Source organism: Ptychodera flava, chromosome 14 (assembly GCF_041260155.1).
Source record: "Ptychodera flava strain L36383 chromosome 14, AS_Pfla_20210202, whole genome shotgun sequence".
Lineage (NCBI taxonomy): Eukaryota > Metazoa > Hemichordata > Enteropneusta > Ptychoderidae > Ptychodera > Ptychodera flava.
In genome coordinates this window covers 21,036,438-21,056,128 of record NC_091941.1, presented here as the reverse complement: position 1 = coordinate 21,056,128, position 19,691 = coordinate 21,036,438, and the positions used below count along the sequence as shown (strand labels likewise).

General features: G+C 38.6%; 2 protein-coding genes across 2 annotated transcripts in view; both read left to right on the top strand.

Moving 5' to 3' along the window:
- The first annotated feature begins 5,253 nt into the window (after positions 1-5,253).
- Positions 5,254-6,625, top strand: LOC139149713 (fatty acid-binding protein-like). Its single transcript, XM_070721610.1, has 2 exons — positions 5,254-5,619; positions 5,970-6,625. The coding sequence occupies exons 1-2, from the start codon at positions 5,416-5,418 to the stop codon at positions 6,177-6,179; spliced, it is 414 nt and encodes a 137-aa protein (XP_070577711.1). The 5' UTR covers positions 5,254-5,415; the 3' UTR covers positions 6,180-6,625.
- A 4,365-nt stretch (positions 6,626-10,990) lies between these two features.
- Positions 10,991-19,691, top strand: part of LOC139149712 (polycystin-1-like protein 2) — a 52,227-nt gene continuing 43,526 nt past the window's right edge. The window contains exons 1-8 of the mRNA XM_070721609.1: positions 10,991-11,146; positions 12,653-12,707; positions 13,374-13,712; positions 14,542-14,874; positions 15,907-16,251; positions 17,282-17,413; positions 18,579-18,770; positions 19,366-19,488. Of these exons, the coding sequence (XP_070577710.1) occupies positions 11,114-11,146; positions 12,653-12,707; positions 13,374-13,712; positions 14,542-14,874; positions 15,907-16,251; positions 17,282-17,413; positions 18,579-18,770; positions 19,366-19,488 (1,552 nt within the window). The 5' untranslated portion in view covers positions 10,991-11,113. The remainder of the gene's footprint in view (positions 11,147-12,652; positions 12,708-13,373; positions 13,713-14,541; positions 14,875-15,906; positions 16,252-17,281; positions 17,414-18,578; positions 18,771-19,365; positions 19,489-19,691) is intronic.

Genomic DNA, 19,691 nt, shown 5'->3' with positions numbered 1-19,691 from the left:
TTATTCTCCATCATTATTTGTCGCTTTCTTCCCCACTACGTTTCTCCTGTCGTTTCTTTTTGTTCTACTTTAGATAGTCTTTTTTCTTCGCTTTTCACAGATTTGTTATGCCCGTGTTTTTTTGTTTTTTGACGTATATTTTTTTTTAAATTTTTGCTTACCTCTGCAACTCCTTCCTCGGCGTTGATGGAGAGAATGTGCCCAAAACTTTCACCTGTCTTGAGCAGTCACAAAGACACGAGGTTGCTTCACCTTCCAAGATAACATACAGAATATTATCTGTTCTGTGCGTGTTCAACTAAATTTGGCGGACAGTGATAAATAATCACTGGTGTCGAAGAAAGAATAATCAATGTTGTTTCGATTTTTTGCCGAATTTTTGATAGACGATCCGGCCATCGTGACCCAATCTCTTAACCATTTGAGTGCTGTAATTGGTCAAATTGGTTTATGATATACGTTGAAAATAAAGAAGAAATGAAAATTCTGTTGAATCAACTTAACCTTGTGTCGTCGGGTCATGTATTGTTTGTCGTATATGGTTTGGGATGAGAGAGAGAGAGAGAGAGAGAGAGAGAGAGAGAGAGAGAGAGAGAGTAGATCAATGTTATAGCCAAATACATGGATGCGGTGCTGGAAGACTCTCAGGTAATCGAGTTCGATAGTGGCGAAGAAAGAATACTCAATGTTGTTTTATTTTTTTTTGCCGAATTTTTTGATAGAGTTTTAGATTATCTAATAAATAATTTGCATATTCAAAGACCTTTCCTAATTAGAGATATACATCTTGATTGACGTAATCAAAGTTGACAAAATGTGCTATGTTCATTGAAGATATTACGATATAATATTATTGAATTCATTTAGCATTTTTATTTTAGCTAATTGCTAATTTGCGTATTTAACAAACTTTCCTATTTCGGGTTGTATATCTGGATTTACGTGACCAAAGTTGACGAAACTTGCTATGTATATCGTAGATATTATGATATAATATTACCAAAAGTCAGTTTTGATTTTGTGAACCATCTTATTACTAATTTACATATTTAACGAAGTTTTCTAATCACAATATATCTCGATAGACTTCATCAAAGTCGATGAAACCTGCTATGTACATTGAAGAAATATGACAAAATATTGATGAAAAGTTGTTAAGCAATTTTATATCAGGTATTAGTAATTTGCATATTTAATGACTTTCCCAATTAGGAATATAAGACTTGAAGGACTCTTAAAAATTTTGCAAAACTTGCATTCGTGCATTGATGAGACAATTATGATGTATTAGTGAAAGATCTTCTGCATTTTCATGTCAGCTAATTTATAATTTTATATCTAATGAGCTTTCAAAGTTTGGCATATATAGCTTGAAGGACATGACCAAAGGTTATTACGCTTGCTATATAAAGTGGTGATACAATGACAGTAGTAAAAGAAATTTTAATTTTAATTTAAGCTTATTACATAGTTATATACTTAATGACCCTTGAAATACTAAAACACGTGAGCATTTTCAGTTCATATATGGTTTTCAAATATTTGTGCATGGCAAACAAGCTCAGTGATGTTATTCTTGTTCCACTTATGCAAGATCAGACAGGTGATCTTCCTGCAAAAGCAATTATCGAACTATTGCTTTGACGAGTGTACTGTCATAAGTTCTACGTAGAACGTGCTCTGTTAAGTCCATGTGAATTGTTATTTACGTAATGCAACAACCAATTTAGTTTCACACAAAGCATGGCAAGTACATGTGTATTTCACTTCAAAAGAAACTATTCGCTACTATAGAGCAAATACCAGCTCAGTGTTTGTTTGCTTACTCGATGCAGGAAAGGCATTTGACAGAGTTAATCACATGCGTTCCACTTTATATTGTCCGTCTGCTTTGCTTTTGCAATTCGCGTCCAAAAAGTTCTGCATTGGTTTGGGAAATTCCGCTCCTTCCCTTTTAATGTAACAAATGGGTTTCAGCAAGGAGGAATCATATCACCTCTGATTTTTAATATATATATATATATATATATATATATATATATATATATATATATATATATATATATATATATATATATATATATCGAAGTATACAGATGTCCTCGAGGGAAATTACAGTGCTCAATGCAAAAAGCAGAGCGTTATAAATAAACAGATTACTTCAAGTACAAAGTAATGAAATCTATTACTTAAGTTTCATGTATCTTGCAAACCTCAGATAGAGTGAAAGGATTACTAGCTCGACACTCTTACATATATGATTGGGACGAGCCATTCTATTTGTAGGTAGTGTTAAAATTCGATAAATAATATTTGTTTTGATGGCGACATTTTGAAACCAACTCAGAGCGTTTGTTTAACAGTGTAGATTTGTCAGCATTGATAATATGCAGCTTTTCTGATATACAAAGATTACATCGCTTGTTCATGTTAGAGTAGCTCAATGCTTTATCAATGGTTGACCATGAAATGTCAAAGTCTTGTCCCTTATTTCTCAAGTTCCATACATATTTTGATAACTCGGTGTCGTTTTTGTATCTCTCGTTGCGGAACGATTTCATGTGATTAGTGTAGAGCGTCTTGAAGGTGTTATCAGTGAGGCCGATATAAGCCCTCTCTCCGTTGTCCTCCGTTGATACGTTGGCCTTGTACACCACGCCTTTGACTTGACAGTTACCCTTCAAGGGGCATGCCGACTTAACCCTGCAATTGCAATCAGCTGGTTGGTCCTTACGCTGTTCTCCGGAGATTACCCTCTTGTTGTGCGATTTGATTATACTTGCCATATTCCTCATACAGCTATAACTCACTTTAATTGTGTTTCTGTTGAAGATCTTGTGAAGTTTAGAACCCTTTGGAAAATATTTATCGACAAGTTGGAGAAATTTCCTGCCGATGTTAGTTTCCACGTTCTTGCTGAAAGGGGGATTGAACCACGTGATGTGACGCTTCCTGTTATTGCTTCTCCTCGCTGATTGGTTGGTCTTGGTGAATTCAATTTTTTCGGTGTAGCCGCTGGCCTTTAGCGCTGTATTGTATCGCCCTTTATATTTATCAAAGATGCCCTTATCACTAGATATTGTTGAGATGCGTATGCTTATTGCGTCAGGTATGCGGGTGATTAGACTGCTTATGGACATACATTCTGTACATTGTTTGGTCGTTCGGTTTACGATACGGGTAGAACTTGCCGTCGTTCAGATTAAAAGTCACATCCAAGAAGTTTGTAATCTTCTGGTTTGTCTCGATTGTGATTTTCAGGCCAATGTCACGAAATATCTTTGTGATTTCCTTTCTGATCTTATCTGCCTTGCTGGCCGTGATATTTTTGAGTACACCAAGCCCGTGGTGGGTCTGTATATACTTAACACACTCGCCAAAAAGTATGATAAGTATCATATCGGCTTATACCGGGTTGACGGGCTTGGTGTACTCAAAAATATCAATCACATACCTGACGCAATAAGCAAACGCATCTCAACAATATCTAGTGATAAGGGCATCTTTGATAAATATAAAGGGCGATACAATACAGCGCTAAAGGCAAGCGGCTACACCGAACAAATTGAATTCACCAAGACCAACCAATCAGCGAGGAGAAGCAATAACAGAAAGCGTCACATCACGTGGTTCAACCCCCCTTTCAGCAAGAACTTGGAAACTAACATCGGCAGGAAATTTCTCCAACTTGTCGATAAACATTTTGCAAAGGGGTCTAAACTTCACAAGATCTTCAACAGAAACACAATTAAAGTGAATTATAGCTGTATGAGGAATATGGCAAGTATAATCAAATCGCACAACAAGAGGGTAAATCTCCGTAGAACAGCGTAAGGACCAACCAGCTGATTGCAATTGCAGGGTTAAGTCGGCATGCCCCTTGAAGGGTAACTGTCAAGTCAAAGGCGTGGTGTACAAGGCCAACGTATCAACGGAGGACAACGGAGAGAGGGCTTATATCGGCCTCACTGATAACACCTTCAAGACGCGCTACACTAATCACATGAAATCGTTCCGCAACGAGAGATACAAAAACGACACCGAGTTATCAAAATATGTATGGAACTTGAGAAATAAGGGACAAGACTTTGACATTTCATGGTCAATCATTGATGAAGCATTGAGCTACTCTAACATGAACAAGCGATGTAAGCTTTGTATATCAGAAAAGCTGCACATTATCAATGCTGACAAATCTACACTGTTAAACAAACGCTCTGAGTTGGTTTCAAAATGTCGCCACCAAAACAAATATTATTTATCGAATTTTAAACTACCTACAAATAGAATGGTTCGTCCCAATCATATATGTAAGAGTGTCGAGCTAGTAATCCTTTCACTCTATCTGAGGATTGCAAGACGCATGAAACTTAAGTAATAGATTATAGATTTCATTACTTTGTACTTGAAGTAATCTGTTTATATATATATATATATATATATATATATATATATATATATATATATATATATATATATATATATATATATATATATATATATATATATAAAATGTATACAATGTGCCCTCCCGGTTAACACCATAATGGCTTTATGGCAACCTCTGAACTTGGGCACAGAGAGTACGGTCATATATATATATATATATATATATATATATATATATATATATATATATATATATATATATATATATATATATATATGACCTGACGCACGTTGATCAGTATTATTAATTCCAAAGAGATACACTCAGCAGACTGTAAAAAATTTGCAGTATTTTATCTTAAACGGAGTCAATTATAATAGTGTTAAGAGAAAGGCTGTTTACAGCGTTCTCAACCGTCTTAAGTATAATAATTGTGAAAACGAGCTATTAAATGTGTTTATGCGACACGTCTGACATATACTTTTCCGGTTTACAATGTCACTGGCGATCTCTGTTGTACTGTGTTTTGAATTTCTAACCTTGTCTAGCTTTGTGTGTTTTAGCGACTGTCTTTGTATATCATTCATTGTTTGTGACGATTTAAAAAACGTCAATCCGGAAATAGAGTAACTATAGGCCTAGACCCTCGAGCAGACAGTACTGCCGAAGTTGGATCAGCAGTGCTTCAAGACTGCAGCAGCTGCAGACGGGCGGCTGGCAGTAAGCTGCAGCACAAGATTGGTCTACACTGGTTTGCGAAGTCGAAGTGGGACCGTTCAGTGTTCGGCATCGCCAAAGTTATCGAATGAGACAGTCCGGGACTACTTTATGTCATATCTTATGAATATCCACTACATGTGTAGTGATATCACACTGTGATACGGCTTTTGATGTGATACAACATTGCAGCTCGTTGGAGTTTTGTCGTGACATCTACCCCGCATCAGTTGTCTGTAGGCCTAAAGATATCCGAAAACCAATAGCATATAGCAGACGTTCGCCGTATAAGGGAATCTTTCAACGTCATGGCAGTCCTTCAGGAGCTTGCCGGAGCCTGGGAATTGGAATCACATCAAAACTTCGAAGCTGTTCTCGTAGAGTTGGGTGTCGACGACGCTACAAAACCGAAGTGCCTCAGGAAAAGACCGACAGCGCAGATCGAGGTCGAGGGCACTAGTGTCAACTTGAAGCACACAGGACCGGACTCCACGGTCGAATACCAAATTAGAGTGAGTCTCTTACATCATTTTACGGTGTGCACAATCAACTCTGTCAAACGATGCTGTGTCGATTTCCCTTTACAAGTGTAACGCCTTCCGTATCCCTTTCCCAGGATTTCAGATGATTAACATTGACTTGTAGTAATCAACTTGACCGATAATAACCTTATAGTGACCTCAAAGACTACACTGAGTTTCTATGCTTATTCTCTTGACGATTGTGAGCCCCAATAAGTGGTAGATCAGAAAAGAATTGTACAAGTTTGAGAGTCCGAATATCTGTCCCGTAGGCGCGATCTACCTTAAATCAACATTTTGTTCTCTCCTGTGTTTCATCTACTTCTTCATATTTTTTTCAGATTGGTCAGGACTTCGAACTGACGGATCCACACTCGATGAAGGTAATTCCAATGACAGCAAACGTTGAAGATGATAAACTCGTCTATAGAGCTAAGGAGAAAATAGCCGATTCAGTGGATTATGTGAGTTATGAGATCATAGAGGAAAAGATGGTGTGTACGTTGACTGTGAACGGGGCCAGCTGCAAGCGTATCTTCAGACGAATGTAACGAAGGTCCGAGTCGATGGAACGGTAAATGACAAACGACGTGAAAGACAGGAACTCTTTCCCTATTAGTGCTGTGCACATAAGTATTCTAAAGTGCACATAACACAGTGTATTTTGCTCAAAATCTTTCATTCGCAATGATTCATTCAAATTTTTATTGCTTTGTTGAGCCGATTAATAGAATGGTTGGTTTCACCTCGTTAGCATGACAAGGAATTATATGTTTCGTGAGAAAGAGGTATAAATTTATGCAAATTTATTCAAATAGCCAAATTTCCAGGCTTTAATCTTCCACTATTTAGATTGATAAAACACAATTGCTGAGTCGAATTCTGTTGGATTTTCTTATTGTGTTCTTTTAATACTATAAACAAAACGACAATTTTGTTTAGCAGTAAAGGTCTTACATTTTGAATAAAAGCTATTTCAATTTTGCATGTCATGTTTTTACTCACTTTTTAAATGAAAATAGATTATGCAAACAAAATTGTCGTTTTTTCTGCATGCACTCTTGTTTCAAAATATATATTTAATTTCATGTAGTATGGTGTTTTGACTTAGAATCAATTGTCATCATCAATGGCAAAATTTGGGTTTTCTTCCCCACATATCCCCCTATCAGCCTTCGGGTAAACTATTGCTACCATAATAAACTTGGGATTCTCTGTCTTTGAAAATGTATAGTATGAGGGTGTTTTCTCTGAGTATGATTAGTTGAAGTCGAATCACGCGAGAAAGGTTTAGAGCAAAGTGTTAACTCAGGACTTTCATGAAGGGAACTAAGTATGGCAAACATGATTCAGTTACTGCGAAATAGGAAGGTATATTATGCTTGTATAAAACATGTCTCACGATCTGCGTATGTCAAAGAAAATCCGCTTCAAGACAACGATATTAGAAAGAATGATCACTGAAAACTAAAACAACCGATAAAGTATCCGTGAAATTCCAAAGTCAAATATTTTTTCCATAACTCAATACAAACCGTAAAATTTGACCCCCCTCCAATCATTTATTGTAAAATTTGACCCCCCCCAAAATAAAAAGGGTTTCGTAAAAGTCAACCCCCAATTTCCTGCGACCCCCCTCCCTGTAAAGAACAAATACTCCCTTATTTTTGGGATGTTGCCTGACATGTGTCTCTCTTTCAGCTGGGTAGGAGATTTTCATACAATATGAATAAGAAGAGTGTACATCACATAACAGACAAGTGTAAATACTGCAATGTCCTGCTAATCACACTTAGACAGATTAATGATTTAATAATGATTACATTGAGACTGGGGACTTTAACAGTGCCAGGAGACCTAAACGTTAAGTAGAATTAGACCCTTCAACTTAGTACTGTATAGTATGATATGTCTACCGGCCTTTGGGGAAATGTTGCTGGTTGGTTTCTGGGTGCGTTTCTTTGGAGTTAGGAATTAGAGTTTTCCCGTGAGTACGTATCGGATGTATCAGTTACAACCAAGGAGGTTTGATTAGAAAGTATCACTGAGCCATTTGTACAGGTTATGAGTAGCATTTCATACTACTGCAATGGCATCAAAATCTAGGCCTTCAAACACAGTCCTTCTGGCCAAATGAGAGGCTGGCCCATGTGTAAATACAGAAGCCATGGAATATATGAAGATAAGAATGGCTTTTTGAATATAAACAGCTAAATTCATAAACACCAAAACAACTTATCAAAGATAAACATCAACTTCATGAACATCATCATTGCAATAATACAATAAGAGCTTGTTTTTATGAACACGATCATAACATTTTAGAATACAAACGTCGAAATTTAGAACAGGCATTTGTTTTCAATAGTTCAGGACACATCCTTCTCCTTTATCTTTTTTTTTTATTCAAACAAATATTTATTTCTCACATCTCAGGCAGATTACATACCATATCTCAGATAAAAAATTACAGCACAGTATATTGATATGTTACAAAAAGTACACTCATGTATAAAAGTTACTTGAGGATTTTTTTTCCAATATACAAAATATTCTGAGCTATTATTTAGTTTTTGCATTTGGTACATGAAGTGTATATATCTATAAAAGATGTCATAATTCATTCGAGATCTAGGACTGTTCAAGTCATGTCTCATATGAACCCAAGAAGCAAATACACAATATTTTGCGACAGAAGTGATTAAGTTTACAAATCTATAAATAGGAAAGTTGTACAATGGTTTGTATCCAAGCATGATTGCTTGTAAATCAATCTGAAGGTTAACATCAAGTTTGCTGAGTAGGTCAGAATTCCTACACGTTGACATTCTAAAAACAGGTGTTCATAAGATTCAGGCAAGTTACAAAGAGTGCATTTGTCGCTTTCAATCATCTTCCATCTAAAGAGAAGTTTCCCGCATGGCAAGATATTATGCAGTATCTTAAAATTAAATTCAGCTAGCTTCCTATCATAAGATATGCCGATAGTTTGGTTAATCCATATAAGTCTCCATTGCATTGGTGTGTACATAGTTAAACTTACATTCCAGAAATCTTCACAATATGGTCGAGTAAATCGCTTTTGCACCATAATATTATAGAAAAATTTTGAAGTAAGACAGCACAAATCTGTGAGTAAAGCATATGCTTTCCCTTTGAGGTAAAGAAAATTTCGTTTTCTACACACATGGTGGAGTCGAGTTCCTTTCAAAAAAAAGCTTTCCATGTAGTAGGGAAAATGCACTTTAATTTTACCCATACTGCTATCCAATTTGATTTGCTCTTCAGTTTTTGTAAAAGCAGTATCGGTGGCAAAAAGTCGCCATTCTCGTCAATGATATCATGAACATAGATAATGTTTGAATGGATCCAGCTAGAGTAGAAAACGCTTTTTCCATTGTGCATAATGTTAGTGTTACCCCAAATAATTTGACTACGAACATCCAGGTGACTTCTCCTTTATCAAGTCTTACAAGGCTTGAAAACTTTGTTATAAAATCGTCATCTTGTTCATCATCTCATAAGTGAAATACAATATATTTATCTATGAAGAAAGATAGCATTTGAGTTGCATCACATAGGATTGGAGGGTACCTTTAATCCAATCAAGAGTAGCTGAATTTCTAATATTCCTAACAGTATATAGTATATAATGTCTGATGTAGCATTATCATCATTTTCAATTCCTGCAGTTGCTAATCTTTTGATATTAGTATTGTTATCAATATTGTGTTTTCTGAAAAGAAAAAAAGACATACATTGCTACCGGATTCATTTCACACTTTACACTGGAATAAGATATCGGACAACATCGAGTGAAAAGGCCCTCAGGTCCGTACGTCGAAGAACAGAAAGATCTCGAACGGGCAGTGATTGAGGGCGTCTTCCCAGAGCTCTCCACAGGACACGCACAGTGGGTTTTGTAATGTCGATAGTGACGTCGATGACGTCAGAATGATTGATGAGTATTCATGGTATTATGACGTTAATGACAAGATTTCATGGCGATGTAGATGACGGTAAAATCGAAAGCTAAAAAAATAAAGCAATACGAAATATGGCGCCCGTAAATATAAACACAATTCTTAAATGGGTTTTTAATTTGGTATTTGGTTTTTATATATAATGCCTTGGGTTAGTGACAATTATGGGCATTCAAGATAGATTTGTGTCATCAAAGATTTAAATTAATAAAGCTATGATAAAGTGCAACACTCAAATAAAGATAACATGCACTTGTTGGATAACTTGATGTACCTCGTGAAAAAATCTCTTCGGTTTTGTGTTGTACAGCATTTTGACGTCACACAAGGTGAGCGACCTTTACACAAATTGATTTTACAGCGACAACATTCAAAAAAATAACAAGAAAACAAGTTCCTCCCAGCATTATCGCCGACGTTGTATTTCGTCAATCAGGCTCATCGATCCACGCAAGGTACATAATTCTTTTGGCTTAATATTAGCCCGCTCAATCGGAAATCGATGGGTGACATAAAAACCAAGATTGTATGTGTGGGCAAGTAATTAGGTTTGAAGGTTAATTAAATGTACAAAATAAACTCCACCTTCGTTCATTTGTTTTGCTTGGTTCCATCAAGGTCCCTGGGGTTGGGGCTCTATGTTAGAAATTGCGAAAATTCACAAGGAAACGCTTTGAAAAGTGTCTTTTATTATATTTTAGCGCAGATCCATTGAGAATTTTCATGCAGCTACAAAGGACTGATGCCTAACACGAGCCTACGATAGGGCCACACGGTCTTGTAGACAAAATCTCGTGGGCGAAATTTAAGTTTCCTTTTCAAAAAGACGCGGCAGCTTTTCAAGTTCCAAGTTTACTGTAAATTCGCAAAAAAAAAATGATTCATGATACCATCGCGCTGAGAAAAACGGAAGGTGTTTTCTTTTGCTTTAGAGCAATACAGCACACTGTAATCAAGACTGACTTCAATCATTATCGATTTTCCAACCCATACAAAGCCTAGCGAAGCAATAACGATTTCCTTGGCTTTTCTGCCGTCTCAGTGAACATACACAACAGTGCACATTCTACTTGCCACGGTCAGGCAGGAGTGACGATGGCAGAATTGAGCCAGTGGTGGAGCCGAGTTTAATATTTGATGCGTTACGCAAGCTCTTTTGCGGGATTGTCCTTCATCCGTTGAGGGGGGGGGGGTGCTTTTTGCTGAAGCGTTTTAACATATACCAAATTTTCTAACACGCATTTCAAAACGATATATCTTTTGAAGAATATCATGTTCATCGTTTTTTGCTACTTAGTAAAAAATCTCCTACACTGTATAAATCCGATACTGCAAGAATCACTACAGGTAGCGAAAAGCGCCCCCAGTGTGTTCAGTAATGGTTGCTACCTTACAAAAAAAGGTCGACATCTTTATTTTTTGCCAAGAGTTTTGGTGGTGCCAGACCAGGCAGCCATGGTAAACATTACTGAGAAAAGTATGCTACTGGACAGATAGCTGCAATGACAAGAGTACCGTCCGATTTATCGGAATGGGTAAGATACATATTCCATTTGCCTGAGTGTCTTAATTGCTTGAGTCAGAAACGATCTTTGAAGAGATACAAAATGGGGAAACATCTTCCATCTTGGCTTCGACACACACGAAACCGAGCTATTGTTTTGCTTGCAAATTAATCACCGCCGAGAGGTGTAGAGATCTTAACATTACAAATTACATATTCTGGCTCGTTTATATTATTTGTATACATTGTAATACCGTTTAGGTAAACGTAGATAGTTCAAAAGGAACGATATTGTCACGGAGAAAGAGGATTTTTGTTTTCGGTTGTACTCAAGCAATGTTGTGCACATCAACACGCCTATAATTGTGCTTGTGAGTCTTTCAATACATATGAAGACCCTTTACTTCAAATCGACAACGAGAAATATCGGGGCATGCCGTTACCAGAACATTTTATTGAGGGCAGATAGTTTTATTCGCAAAAAATGACGTCACGCAAAACTATTTCCAATAACAAAAAAGTTGGGAGTTAGAACCTGTAAGGATCTTAAAAATCGATAAAAATCTAAGTAAACATAATACGAAAGAAGGTTAAAGGTACTTGAATTGGTAATATCATAGTTAAAATACCATTTAGACGGTCAGTCAATACTGATATAATTGTTAGATTGAGATTTTCATCCCGGGCTGCTTGACTGTGAATTCCCTTCAGTTGATTTCACTGTACTACTGTCAGGTGTGGGCATTTGGACAGTGATCGCGAGCTTATCGTGGGCCCTTTCCAGACCGGCCCGCTCTCGACGTTGACAATTATGAAATCCAGTGTAGAACTCATTCCGTGCCCTGCTTTATCCGTGTACGGATCCAATTCTCCATCCAATTCTCCATCCACACTGTTAAAACAAACAGTTTTCGATGGAAGGAACACGTGATTTGTCTTGTGATTGGTGCGCCGGTGAGTTTCTCATCTCCAGAGGAGAGCCGCCAAGTGGCCGTGTATATAGCAGTGCGCCGAAACGATGGTCATCAAAACATGCATGCATGCAATCGTGGGAATAATTACGGGAAAAAAATTACATCCAAAGAAATTCGTAGAGTTGAAGAACAATCTGGGGAGTCGTTAGGAAAGGACCGTAAAACCTCGAACACGTAGAACGTAAAATAAATAATTCGGGACACTCAGTGACAGACTTACAAAGAGCAAGCTATTTCGTATAAGTTCCTGGTGCACATTATGTACTGTGACACACAACAACCCGCTCAAGACGAACACAATTGTATTACTAGTACTCCCACTACGGAAAGGCCAAGCGATGCTTTCCCATTTGGAAGTCTCAATTATTGCAGCTATGGCATCACATGAGTTGTTGCAATGCCACGGACGATTTGAACACCTATTGAACTAATCGAATATTCACAGTGGTGATTACCGCTTTGTTTCAGTGATTCGCACTAGCAGAGCGTAAATGCATAACAAATGTCTTCGAGGCCGGCCTTGCATCATGACCCGAAGTGTCGTCTTTTTGTCTTAAAAACAGGTCAAGAGATGGCTCGTTTGCTCCATATTGTTCGCATCGTTGGCGTCAGAAACAGGTGAGGCATGCTGTACATTCATGAATTATTAAACGGAATGGAGATTGTTTTGCCATTATGGCGCTCCTTGAATGTGACGCAACCAAGGCGATATATTCACCCACATGCTATAGGAAGCTTTCAAAACCTTCCGTCTACTCTGAAAGCCATTCGTTGGGTATTAAAATTGTTCTGGCTCGATTTGGAACTCTTTTGGTCATGCTCAACACATGGGAAGGTGGCCATCTTTTCGGCCCCAGTATACTTTGAATGCTAGGTGTTTCATTGAGGTCTTTTTTCCAAGTGACAATCACCTTCTTTCCACGAAGTCCACGGAAAGATGAAGAAATGCCCTTCATCAATCCCAAAAATACGCAAAGTGGCAATCGACATTTGACCCTCTTTATCATTTGGGCCACACAATTCTGCTCCCCGGGCCGGGAAATTGCAAGGTCTGGACTTGGGTCTAAACCTTGCAGTTCCGAGGTGCAATCAGTTTAATGGCTCGATTGGGTTCAAAGGTTGCTTGAAATGCTTCACAAATGACAGTGGACGAGAAGGATTTTTGCTGATAATATAACACAAAACGCCCTTTTCGGATACATCCGTGGCCATCTAAATTTCAGTTTCTCATCTACGAGGAGTAATTGCATACGCAATTAACTTTGAATGATGTTTTTACTCAAGTATCTGGCTGTGGTGGGACGCGGTACCTTCTCTGTGGAACAACTCTTATGCTGACATCACCGGGACACCCGAGCAACTACCCCAGAAATCAGGATTGTTCCTGGTCCGTCTTCGCCGACGAGGGCTCCTTCCGCATCACATTCATCGACTTCAAAACCCAACAAAATGCAGACATACTTTCCATCGGAGAGGCGGGCTCGACAACGCCGGCAGAAACATATTCAGGAAACGACCTGCCCAGCCCATGGGACTCCCTGAGCAATTCTATTTGGCTGAACTTTACGTCGGATAATTCTGTCAACCGCAAAGGATTCTCTCTAGCAATCACATCAAGAACAGGTATGTATGTATGTATGTATGTATGTATGTATGTATGTATGTATGTATGTATGTATGTATGTATGTATGTACGTACGTACGTATGTATGTATGTATGTATGTATGTATGTATGTATGTGCTCATACACAGACTAACAGCATAGACAGACAGACAGACAGATAGATAGAGATAGATAGAGATACCGTAGATATATAGATAGATAGATAAATAGAGATACCGTAGATAGATAGATAGATAGATAGATAGATAGATAGATAGATAGATAGATAGATAGATAGATAGATAGATAGATAGATAGATAGATAGATAGATAGCTATGTCAGTTGTGCAATGCGGGGTTACCTGTGTTGTCAAAGTGTACAATTCAGAAGGTACGCACCGCACATAAACTTTTTCGAGTCGTGGTCTCCTAAGTTAATCAGAGCGATTTAAAAGAGTTTTACTGGCAGAGCACTTCATTATGATAAAACCGTCAGGGAGAATGCGCTTTTTGGTGACAAACATTCGTCCTCTGAATTTTTACAATACTTTTCTGATAATTATGCTGCTTGAGTTGTGTCGACTCATTTTGACGATTACTATTAAAGTAAATGGAGTTTTTTTAGAACCTATAGATTACTCGGCCTCGTCCAATTTCAAATATTCTTAAATTTTAGGTCATTTGTTTCGCTATGATCCACCTTTGCATTATGACCCCTGGTTGTCTTTCTTTATTTTGGAAGAGAATGATTAAAAGTAAGTAACCGTTGGTGAGGTTTGAGCGAGAGTTTAAGTATTTCAGTTTTAGAGGCGCGTGTTACTTGGATCTTACGTATATTCATGTTACAGATGGGGCGTGTAAAGGTCACGTGGAGTGTGGCAACAGCTATCGGTTGACCTCTCCGAACTTTCCCGAGAACTACGAGAACGGCGACCAGATCGAGTGGCGACTCACCACTGATGCTTCAAGCACCTTCACGATTAAGTTCGCAGCGTTCAAGACCAAAAACCTCGATATTTTAGAAATCGGCAACGGCGACGAGACTAACGCAGACGTTACGCTCGGCGGCGGGTCGCTTCCGAACGACTGGTCGTCGGAGGGCAACTCGACCTGGATAAAGTGGACGACCAACAGCGTCGGAGCCGATGAAGGATGGGATCTTACCATAAATTCCGTGCCCTGTAAGCATTTGTTTCATTGGTTTTTAGGAGACAACTTCGCTATTTTTGACGATTCTTTTGTTAATTTGCAATGCTTGCGAAGTAAGCTACTTTGGTCATAGCCATGAAACACCGAAAGAACAAACGCGTCCACGCGTTGTTCGCCGCTTGCAGGCGACAACAATCACACAATTTCCTTGTATCTTTCAAAACTATAAACGTGTACCCAAGAGCGTATACCGCAAAGTTCAGAGTAAGATACAGCGACTTTCAGTTGACTGTCGTGGCTCATGCGCGATCGATATTGTTTGAGCACCTCATTTGATTTGGAGAAGATAATACCGTGACATTAGACAGTTGCACCACAAAAATGAAACAAATTTCTTTAAAACAGCGTTTCTGTTCCATTAGCTTATTTTATGAGGCACAAAGTACAGTACGGTGTGCGTATCATCTTCAAGCGTTTTTCAGTTTGTCTCATCACAAACTTAAAACCATACCAGCTCGAAAATTGAATTTTATCTTAAAATTGATATATCACACACTTTCGATATATTGGGTCGATCATATTTTTTTGTGAACGCAAATCTACAATATTGCGAAAATTCATACAAGCCATCTAACTCAAGACCCGAGGTGCAAAGTTGTATGCAAATGAGAACAAGTGTTGCGAAGTGTAGCGAAGCTAAATTAACGCTACAATTCAAAGCCTAACGTGTTGGAAGTGTCCGTTTATATCAAATAAAGCATTTGGGAAAATTTGCACTTTCAGTTTCTTTAATATGTAGCCTGAATAAAGTCAAGTATAGTGCACTTGATTGCGTGCCATGGAAGGATATGCCTGTGTAAAGCGGACCTACTTGACGTAATTGTGTACAAGCTACGCGAAGTAGTGATGATATGACACTTTGTGATATTTCTGTCATATTTCGGGAGATATTAGCTTAGTACATGAATTCCCATTCCTGTGATAGATAAATGCTTTCGTCGCTGTATCGATCAACCATTTTCCGACTTAAGAGTTTATACTGATGACTCTCTCATTACTTGCAGCGGAAATTTGCGAGCTGTACATTCCGTGTGGCGGTGATCTCCGACTGAGGTCGCCAAACTTTCCGGAGGAATACAATCACGACGACGAAATTGAGTGGCACATCGACACCAACGGAGACTTCTTCACCATCACCTTCGTGTTCTTCAAAACCGAAAACAATGACGACTTCTTGCGAGTTGCCACCCTCGGCCCCGATGCCGGTCCCTGGATCGCGGACCGGTCATACACCGGCAGCAACTTGCCAGACGCGTGGCAGTCTGACAACTCCAGCATAGCGATCAAATGGACCACGGACCAAAACGGTTTGAAGAAGGGGTGGCACATCTTAGTGGAAGCGTTTCCAGGTAAGATATTGGACAAAACGACAACATAGAAACTCTGACTAAAACTAGAAGAAAATACAACATTTCAAAAGACCAAAACAAGTACGGAAATGTAGGTAAAACACACTTAACAACAAAAAAGAACAAGAAAAACGCCCTCAGCCTTCAAGTTTGGAGTAAAGCATTTTAACTCCTTTTTGAAAGATGTAAGCCATGGCTTGAGTTATGAACATTAAATGAAATATCATTCCTTCATTTAGCTCTTGAAACCGGGAATGAATGTAGTTGTCCATGAGAACCATAGGCCGGTGATCGAATAGAATTTGAACTTGATCCGGTGTTGTATGAATGTTCAGAGAAATACTTGGGGGGTTTGATTATTGACCGCCTTCTTAACGTGATTTCATTTAAGCTGGTCTACTATTTGTTCAACAGGCAGCCAGCCTAGTTTTAAGAAATGCTTGATTGACACATGTGTTCTTGGAGGTAAATTATTATAAGAACAACTGTGACTAATTTATGTTGGGAGCACTGTGAGTTTGACCTCGTACACTTGATAAACTTGGAAATCACAGCATAGTCATTATTGCATTGGATAAGGGAAGAGGCTGATAATTTCTTTATGTTATAATCCAAGAAATGAGATTTCTGACAAAGGAATTGAAGATAGGCATTAATTTTTCAGGACATTCTTTGCCATAGACTGTCAATCGAGCGGTTGATCAATATCTGCTCCCAAACATTTCGCAGAGGTTTTGAGAAACTTCGGTCCCATCACAAACAACCCTTCGTTGGGAGTTCATTGTATTCGAAGAAGGCTAGGATCAAGGACAGCGTCACGACAGACTTAATAAAATGTGTATTACAACTAGAAATCAAAGACACTACACTTATTTGTAGTGTGCGAGAAACTGTATTCACCCCTCTTTACACAGTCGGGTTAGATATTTTGTATTCCTTGTTAGGTCATTATGAATTAAATGAATCTCTCTCTCTCTCTCTCTCTCTCTCTCTCTCTCTCTCTCTCTCTCTCTCTCTCTCTCTCTCTCAGTCGATCGGTGCCCAGCCGAGTGCGAGTCCAACGAGTTCGAATGTGGCGACGGCGAATGCTTACCAGCGAGTTGGGAATGTGACGGTACCAATGACTGTACAGATTCCTCCGATGAGAACGGATGTCCAACAGGTAACATCTACAACCACGTCAGTTAATTCCGATGAAAAAAAAAAAAGAATGAAATAAGGACGGATAAACAAATCACAGAAAAGCTTAAAATCTGGCCAATGGTCTGCCTTCTCAGTTTAAAATAGGCTGCTTACAAAAAACACAGCTAATAAGGGAAATATGTAGATGTATTAAAGGTATACAGTCACCTGTAATCTAAATATGCCCATATATGGTCAAAGGGGCGTTCCTTGGTATTCAAAATGCCCATGTGAGGCCGCTGTTTTAAACAAGCGGCCACCCGCTTAAAATCTGTAATTGGTTAGATTTTCTCTTTCCATGGTAACTGTGGCAAAATTGGAACAGGTGACAGTATACCTTTAAACGTAGAATGCGTCTCGTATACACATTTTAGGACTCAAGTTTTCGCAACACTTTTCTGGTCTAGCACTTGTGTGGGCTCATTTTGAAGCTCATAGGGTAAAAGAAAAAACTTTCACCGTCTTATTGTAGAGTTATCACAGGGATGACGGCCATTTGAATTTCAAATATCGGTTAATTCTAGTTTTTTCGGTTTCTCTGCTACACAAAATTTGTGCTTTAATTTTTGATCTTCGTTCTTGTTTTTTAGAGAGAAAAGTTGGCAAATTTGACTTTCGATGCGTATATTATCTTTTATATATAATGTGCTTAAAAGTTACAGTGGACAAGACTGGTCCACAATCAAATGTATGTCGTTGAAAGGAATACTTGCCAATTCCGATGATTGGGCAAATTTTGAAGTTGACTTCCCTTTAAACGTCATCGGACGCACTTACTACCCAGTAACAGGCACTACTGCACGACGGCAGCAAAACAGAATGTTGTTGCATAAACAAACGTACACACGTAAGAGAGACAAGAAAATTTGACTTGGAAATAAGAGAGAGAGAGAGAAAATCAAAGAAGAAAGAAACGATCAATGAAACAAATCCTTGTTGAATTCTATACATTACACTTGAGGTATATATATATACATGTATGTACAATATATTAACAACTTCATATTTTGATTTTTTGTTGTCAAGTTTAACGTCTTTGAAAATTTAAATCACGGTTGGGTCAGGTATAACTTTTATAAGCTGATGGTTTAATATTGCTGCACAAAAATTTCGTCAAAATCCATTTTACTATTTTTCGGCGATAGGACAGGAATCGTCGGACAGTTCGCGGGAATTCCTCTTTTCTATCGGATCTGAATCGTTGGACTCGGAAGGAAGTGGCTCACTGGATTGCGAAGACGACGAGTTTGTTTGTGATAGTTGTCTCCATTCCATGCATGTTTGCGATGGTTACCCAGACTGCTTGGACTTCTCTGACGAAGACGATTGTCCGACCGGTAGGTGATAGCCCGATTTGCATTTCAGTCCCCCGCCCTGTGTAACCCTGATTGTCTCCGTTTTTTACCAGCGCTACAGAAATAACGATGGTAAAAATGAAAAGAAACGGATCTTAAGGCTTTGATTTCAAGGCATTGTCATAGGAAGGCATTGATAATTCCGTGTTAAGCGTTTGCCCAGCGCGTCCTGACATAGGCACAGTCACTTGTGGTGAGACGCACGGCGATGGTCGCAGTGGGATGCATAATGCGTGCCTTAACTGCCATCGTCTTGTATCGTACCACACAAACGACTGTGGGCATGAGGACGATTTGCAGGTGTACGGGCGAGGTCGAGGGATGTGATTTAGTCTAATGAAGTCAGTATCTAGATCCAATACCATGTATTTATGACCTTTACTTCATTATGCAAAGAACGGATTGCGAACCGCTTGCCTTTTCAGCTTCGACATTTTCCTGATATGATCCTATTCTAAAAGGTGCCCTCACTAAGTACATGCACACTTGTAAAGTTGAGAACGTGAATCGATCAGTGTAAATTTTCCACTTGCCTACAAGTCTGGCGTGGCTTGACTAGTCGCCCTTCTTTTAACAGGGTCATACGGATGTCTGATGAACGAGTGGGCGTGCGGGGATGGTGATTGCATACCGATCTACTGGCGTTGTGATGCATACATCGATTGTGAGGACGAATCCGATGAAGTTGGCTGTCCCTTAGGTAACGAAAACACCCTTACTTCCTGTCCAACCGGTCCTTTGTTTAATAATTTAGGATCACAAGGGAATCTAACATCTTTCCATGTGATTTGATTTGATTTGATTTGATTTGATTTGATTTGCTATGATTTGATTTGATGTGATGTGATGTGATTTGATGTGATTTGATTTGATTTGATTTGATGTGATTTGATTGATTTGATT